General features: G+C 39.5%; 2 protein-coding genes across 4 annotated transcripts in view; one reads left to right on the top strand and one right to left on the bottom strand.

The window, feature by feature from the left end:
• The window catches only part of LOC113210671 (BCL2/adenovirus E1B 19 kDa protein-interacting protein 3), a 4,667-nt gene extending 1,926 nt beyond the window's left edge, over window positions 1-2,741 (top strand). Inside the window, exons 1-6 of one of the 2 annotated variants that reach the window (XM_026428771.2) lie at window positions 50-201; window positions 334-511; window positions 589-667; window positions 750-832; window positions 905-1,048; window positions 1,152-2,741. In XM_026428771.2, coding sequence (XP_026284556.2) covers window positions 114-201; window positions 334-511; window positions 589-667; window positions 750-832; window positions 905-1,048; window positions 1,152-1,203 — 624 coding nt within the window. In that variant the 5' untranslated portion in view covers window positions 50-113 and the 3' untranslated portion in view covers window positions 1,204-2,741. Of the gene's footprint in view, window positions 1-49; window positions 202-333; window positions 512-588; window positions 668-749; window positions 833-904; window positions 1,049-1,151 lie in introns of those variants that run through there. The other variant, XM_026428773.2, reaches the window with a different exon arrangement.
• Window positions 2,742-3,052: 311 nt separating this feature from the next.
• LOC113210670 (sestrin homolog) overlaps window positions 3,053-7,259 on the bottom strand; it is a 14,301-nt gene continuing 10,094 nt past the window's right edge. Inside the window, exons 1-8 of one of the 2 annotated variants that reach the window (XM_026428769.2) lie at window positions 6,391-6,703; window positions 6,074-6,244; window positions 5,789-5,971; window positions 5,471-5,699; window positions 5,092-5,375; window positions 4,813-5,003; window positions 4,571-4,715; window positions 3,053-4,494 (exon numbers count right to left, since the gene is read on the bottom strand). In XM_026428769.2, coding sequence (XP_026284554.1) covers window positions 4,408-4,494; window positions 4,571-4,715; window positions 4,813-5,003; window positions 5,092-5,375; window positions 5,471-5,699; window positions 5,789-5,971; window positions 6,074-6,244; window positions 6,391-6,435 — 1,335 coding nt within the window. In that variant the 5' untranslated portion in view covers window positions 6,436-6,703 and the 3' untranslated portion in view covers window positions 3,053-4,407. Of the gene's footprint in view, window positions 4,495-4,570; window positions 4,716-4,812; window positions 5,004-5,091; window positions 5,376-5,470; window positions 5,700-5,788; window positions 5,972-6,073; window positions 6,245-6,390; window positions 6,704-7,259 lie in introns of those variants that run through there. The other variant, XM_052268157.1, reaches the window with a different exon arrangement.

The following is a 7,259-nucleotide window of genomic DNA, read 5'->3' on the forward strand; positions in this document are numbered from 1 at the left end:
GGGGGGGGGGGCTGTTGCCGTCGCACGAAACAGAGAGAGCCTGTGTGTTTTGCCCCGCCCGACGCACTCCCGTGTGCAGACCGAACAAGGACGAGTCACTGGGCGGCTTCAAGATGTACTCCTGCGGTCTGCCGGCCGCCTGGCATTCCCCCGACTTGTCCCTGGAGACCACCACCACCACTGAACCGCCAGAGAGTGAAGGTGTGGATATGAGGGTGGGAATCCGTGGTCTTAGTTCACTTCCTCCAAAAGTTTTTCTCTGTGTCTATCTAGTGACTGAAACAAGGAGCTATTAAAAGATCTTTTATTTTATACCGCCTCTATGCCTTGCAGAATCCTGGGTGGAGCTCGGATCGAGTGGATGTTGGAGCCCCAGTCCAGAGCGGACTCAGCCCCTTCAGCTGCAGCTGCCACTTTGCGGTTCTGCCTCAGCAGATGAGTACCTGCGTCTCCTGAGGGAGGCACAGAGAGAGAGCAATCAGAGCTCTGCCAGAGTATCTCCTCGCAGCAGGTGAAACACTTTCTGTTGTGCCCTGAAAACTAAAGGTGTTACTTTTTATTGATGTCTTGTTGAAATTTTATTTTCAGTCCAAAATCTCCTCCTAACAGTCCTAATACAGAACTGTCTTCAGAGGATGACCTGCGTGGAGTATACATTAACATCAAGGTAAAATACTTGTCAATGTTCGTGGGCAGTTGTTTTTACCAACCATTTACCTAACAATCAATTAAATCTATGGGTCTTACAGGACTCAGATCTTGGTGTTGAACGATCTGTGACATCTGATTGGATTTGGGACTGGAGCAGCCGCCCTGACCAAATCCCACCAAAGTAAGGCACGCCTTCTTTTCATTTTTCATTTGGTGACTGTGGTTTTTTTCAATGCTGCTTTTTGCTCATCAGGGACTGGAAGTTCAAACACCCTCAAAAGAAGACATTCAGCATTCGTCAGGCAAAGATTGGGAATAACTCGCTCTTCTCTAAAGAAGTCCTGTATACACTTTTCATAACAAATGTAATGACACTGTTGCTGGGAACTGGAGTTGGGTAAGTTTTGCAGATCAGAAATGGATAATGTTTATCATCTTTATTAAAGATCTAACTAATCCTGTGGGTTTCTTGTTATTTTTTTTATTTTTTTTTCTTTCAGACTCTGGTTGAGCCGGAGAGGATTCTTTATTCCACGAGTGAATTTGGAATAAGAATGTGATAAGGCTGGCAATGTATTGATGTGATTGCGGCTGCTGTGATACGCCTCGTCAGGAGTGATGTTCTGTTCTGTACTTCTTGCACATGTTTTTTTCATTCTGTTTAGTTTAATTTTTACAGTAAGGCATTTCTTTTTTCTTTTGTGTAGTCGTTAATCTTACTATTTCTGTGTTGTATTTGTCTGATTGGAAAGTACGATGGAGAAGACATGGATATGTTCCTGCAATGAATCACCTTCAGAACAGAACCCATTTGACTTATTCTGTTCTTTATTTAATTTTATTGATTTATTTATGGAGCATTGTGATGAAGGTAAAATTGTGAATTGAGTAACTTGTTTTCTCAGTGAGGGTTTTTTTTTATTCAACTTTTTTATGTATCAATTCAATTTGAATTTGGAGGCAGAGTCCACTCAATTGAACCTAGTCATGAATATTTGATGAAGTTATCAACTGGCCCTTGGATAACATTCTCTCTGTATTGAATGAAAGCTAAAGATCAAACAGACTTCATTTCTTTTCACTTTTGTGATAGTATTTCGCAAACTCTAATATTGAAACTTATGAAGCCAAAGCTTACTAACAAGTCTGATTGTAGTTTGTCTGAAGGATGATGGTACTGGTGTAGCACGGTTTTTATGTGTAAGTCAGATTTACTTCATTCAAATGCTATCTTACTCATTATAATGCTTATGCTGCTTACAGCATTCTTTAATAACCCCCAAAAAAATGTCCTCGTATTTCTTATTACTAGGTAGGTGTAAACAAACTTTTACTCTATTAAAGTTATTCACACATTCCTGTAGATTTTGTAGCTAATTTAGCTAAACTGGTTGAGAATGTGGCGGGATATGCTTAAGATGATTTTCCTTCTGGCTTTGCAGACCAATATGCGCATTAGGGCATAACTTTATCAACAATCATCTATTTGATGTGCACTCTTTTCACTTGTGTTATGCTTTTATCTACCCAAAGACTGTGACTTCTGATGGTTTGTTATAACCTTTATCTTATCATTCTTGTGACATTCTGTCTTTATATTTAGCTATGTAAATTTTTATCTCATAATTTTATACATTTTCCCAAAATTTTCCCATTAGTTAATGAAAGTAATTATTATCAGTTACTTATACTATGTCCAAAATGCTTAAAAAAATAGAACATCATCCAAAGGTGTGTTTACTTAAATCAGTTGTTTGGCGTACAAATGGAAAAACACATGGATGCTGTGTTCTTCTATCTGATAAGTGTCTTAAATGTTTTTCTATTAAAATTGAGCTCCAGTGGATTTGAGTCCATGGATTGTTTGGTGGTCACAGATCAACTGGATGAATTCACTTTCATATTGGTAGAGGTATCAAATACATAAAATGATTCCTTCCATTTTATTTTGAATTGCAATTTTGTGTCTGCGGGCAAGTGATGAAGAGTCATTCAACAGGTATGTTTCTTTGTTTTTAGTTTCTTTGTATTGAGAGCAAGAAATTGTAAGGGAAATTTTCTGTAACTCTAATAAAGTTAAAAATATTGAAGTTTTGAGAATCAATTAATTCACCCTTAACTTAATAATTAAACTGGCACTCAATATCCAAGTTTCAGGAAACTATTCAATTCATTCAATTATTAGGATCTGAGATGGGGAACTTTCATATGATGAAGTCCAAGTGAAACATTCCAGACAGATGTTTTCATCAGAGGGAAGTTGGAATTCCCACAATGAATTATAGTTTACAAATGGCGTGTGGTAATCAAAATGTCTATACTAGGTTAGTGGATTTTATAGATTTAAAGAAAAAAATCAAATGGAAATAAGAACGAGTAGAGGAACAGAATGCTCAACTAATATGCTATGAGAATTTTTTTTTTTATTTAATTTGACACTAACACACTCACTACAAAATTAGCAGTTAGAAACATCACAGATAACAAAGGTAAAAGTATAAATAATTACATGTACATCAAATCAAAACACTTTGAGAAATTTTGGACCAAAGACAGCTTTGTGGCAAAATCGAATGAAGTTTTTCACTACAAAATTAGATCCATCTGTGTACCAGAGGACTAGAATGAAAAGTAGCATGCAGGGATATGAATTGTATACCAAGTCCACAATCATAGAGGACTCAGTTTGTTCGACCACCCTCTATTTCCTTAAATGATATTTGTGAATTGGGTGGGGGCAAACAGACAGACATTCATTTCATTTACATCTACTGAAATCTAAGTTCTTTAAAAGTATAATACTGAGATCATAGACCTACACAAATAATGAGTTAAGAGAGCACTAACGATGAAAGCTAACTAAATCAAAGCTCTCTCTGAAGTTGAATTGGTTCATGTTGGTGAGAGCCACAGGCAAAATATGATACAGTCATCAGTGTGTTTGGATACCACTATAAAATAATAAGAACCTTTGCGTTATCTTACTCAGGAAGGAGTTACCCTCAATACATTTAGAAACCATTTCAGCAATTTCAATTTTTTTTTAAATAAAAAAGTAAAACAGTAGGGATACCAGTTGGTATGGCCTGGCAACAAACCTCATACATTAGTGCTCACTGAATGATACATGCGCAAACACAGCCATACAGAACACACGAACACACATACACTTTCGCACAGGTACATTCAACAATAATGAATTAAAAGTTACAATATGAACTTGATACTGGAGTATATTGTATCAGATGAGGTACCACTCTCTCAAATCTGATGATGCAAGACATTCAAGCAATGACTAAATATCCAGAAGAAAAATCACAGCTACAACGAGACACAGTTTTTAAGAATTTTCTTCACGATTGGGGGGAAGAAGATAAAACTTTTCACATCTAGAATTATTGAAAGACTGTGGACTAAATTGTGGAAAGTTAAGCAAAATATGCCGCAGATGAAGTCTTCCCATCCCACAGGTATAGAAATACCATAACTACTTGGAACCTTAAACGTCTTCAACAAGGAGCTTCTTTAATTGGCACCAAATTCTATGATGTATAGATATAATTAGTAAAATGAGTTAAGATTGAATTAAAAATTTCATAAAATTTGAAAATTGGAATTGAAAAATGTGTATGTGACAAATGTGAACACTTTTATCTTGACTGAAAGCCTAATGTCACTTGACCGTACCATTTTCTTTCACACATTAGCACATTAGTAAAGCTTAGCAGAGCTGACTGACAATTAATACGAGTAAACTTAAGTTGTATAATGCATCATGGCACGCAAAGCATACATTAGTTCTGCTTGCATTCGGGCTTCAAGAATCATCAGATTCACATGGATCTAAAAAGGAGGAGAAAAAGCTTATTATTTTTGACATGGGAAAATGCTAGACTTTTCCTGAGTTACAAATACTTACCTTCTCAGAGTGTAGAAATTCCCTCATTACTTTGTCACAATTTCTTTTTGTCAGCCTTTCTGGGAAACAGCAAGCTGTTTTAATAAATGCTTTAAGGGACCGTTCAACAAGTTGATTTACCTCTCCATAATCATAGTCATCATGTCTGTGGGAGTGGAGTTTGATGTTAATCACAACGACATCAAAAATAATCATTACTCACATCTACCAGTTCCAGCCAAATAACTGCTCGAGAGGTTTACCTTATGCCATACATACACTGGCAATAATTCCATATTGCCCTGCGGAAAACAGTGGTATCAACATCTCGTCTGCCTCCCATTGTGTTGTAAGTTAAATTAGCAGTTGTCTTGAATTTTTCATCCAAAAGATTTCCAACTTCACTATAAAGCCCATTAACAAGGGAATATCCATGGTCATCCCAAGAGTAATCCTGTTTGTAAATTGACAGACAATAACTTATTAATAATATTACAGTTTTGAAGACACAACTTTTTGTTTTAAAAGAGTTAGTGCCTTACCTGAACTCTAAAGGTTGGAACACCTCTATGAGCAAAATCCACATAAGCAAATTTTGGATCATCAACAAAATGACTCAAATCTGCTTTGATCATAGGGGTATTTTGACTAATAGATGCAGACAATTCAGCACTCTGAGACTCAACATGTTCGAATCGCTTTGTGTATTCCTCAGCAGATACTTCTTCAGAACGCTCTGACAAAGACTTCATTCGTTCCATCAAAGTGTCAACCCCAACTTCAGGCTCAGTCGGAGACATGGCAACAGGAGATTCAACTTTGAAAGCTGCAAATAATGAGGAAATGTTTGGATGTATAATTGTGTACAATTAGGTTGCAGTATAGTGATACCTTTCAATGGGTATGAATGAATCCTTTTACCTTTGTTGTCAAGTTTCTGGGTATCTTGCTTTTGTTTAGAGCTGTGAGGAGGAGGGTTGAGAGTTAAAACTGGTTCTCCAGATGTTAAATTTGGGTTATCAAAATATCTTGGTTCATCATTGATTCCAGAGCCAAAGACAAAGCTAGCTAGCGAGTGGAAATGAGCCAGCAGCACAAGAGCGTGAATAACTTCAGCAAGAGACCAACTGTCTTGTGCTTTTGTAAGTTTCTGAAAAACATAATAACAAAAATTACTGAGTACAGTTTTAGTGGTAGAGCAAAACAAAGAAATAGACAAAGTAGACTTTTCTCTCTCACCTCAATGTGAGATTTATTCAGCATCCATGGACGATGGGCCAGAATTTTATTTATCTCATAGAGATCACGTAACTTTTGTGGTATGTAATCCAGACCTTTGAGCCACAATTGATTCCCACCCTGCATTAAGAACTCTTGCTTCTGCATGTTGATAAGATAACTGCATTGATGTCGCCCAGCAGCCTGCAAAAACAAAACAAATTATGACAAAAATAATACGTGAAAAAATGATAAGTAAAGATATGTGTATCTCGTACTTGTAAAGCATGAGGATACATTACTAACCATTATGGCAATGTAATGACGATAGTCACAAGGAAGTGGACCATCTCCACGAAGGATGAAATTTTGAGTTGTTCTGTAGATGTCGAGGTATGTTGGATGGTAGGACATCAAGTTGGTGACAGCATCGACACAGTTGCTTGGCAGACACTCGTCGATGAATAAAGACTCGATCTGAAAGAGAGAAGATGGCAATAAGTAAGAAACTGATCAAAACTGACAAGTTATTGTCGTCTGTCGGACTAGCCTAGTCTTAGCCTAGTTCAGCCTAACCTAGCCTAACCCAACAGGACCATTCCGTCTGTTTTCCCCCAACTGACCGGCTGCTCCGCGTTGGTAGAGTTGTTCGTGTTCGGCCGCTGCATTCTCAACCATGATTGTACCTCCCGGCCGGTCTGTCGACTGTCGGTCGGCCTGTCGTTCAGCCTGTCAGATGCTGTCAGCACCACTCCAGTCAGCACTGCACCAGCGCATCGGCGCAGAGAGAGATGTCAGCAGTGGCCGCGTGCACCGCCGGGCACGTCATCCCTGCAGCTGCAGCCCAAAGGTAGGCATACCTGTAGCTGACTGTGCACTGTGCACACTTTAACTCGTTTTCAGAGGTTTCAGAGTGCACTTCCCCCTCCCCTCTCTCCTTTGTGCGACAGGGGTGTGTGGGTTGGGTGGGTGGCGGTGGACGCCGTGACCATCCGTGACGCGTGTTCGCTCGGCGACTGACACAGGATCCAGCACCCCCCTCCCTCCTCCCCCGGGTATCGAAGGGGGTACGTAACAAACCGACACCGATTTGATGGTAACCTGACCAACCTAACGCGGGTCGAACCGAAACGACCAGCGCACCCAGCCCCAGCACAGAGGGGCGACGCGGACAAGTGCCCCCATAAGAACTACTGACCATGACACAAATTACTGACCCCCATAGCTTTGCCAATTTTCATTTAAGATATTATTTTGATACACCAGGGATGCAAACTTTTGTTATTTCTGAAGTGTGCCACTTATTGTTTTGGTGTGAAACATTTCGGTCAGTGCTTCTGCAGTTGCTCATAAGCCAAGTTTACGCGTGGAGGGGGCACGCAGGGTCGTGTGCGTCCGGCTCAACTCAGCCTCACATTCTCACAAGAGAGGAAGAGACATCGCGTCCACCCAGTGTCCGAAGGTTCGAAGGGCCCCGCCACCCCGCCAACCC

This window comes from Frankliniella occidentalis, unplaced genomic scaffold (assembly GCF_000697945.3).
Source record: "Frankliniella occidentalis isolate FOCC.00 unplaced genomic scaffold, Focc_3.1 Scaffold64, whole genome shotgun sequence".
Lineage (NCBI taxonomy): Eukaryota > Metazoa > Arthropoda > Insecta > Thysanoptera > Thripidae > Frankliniella > Frankliniella occidentalis.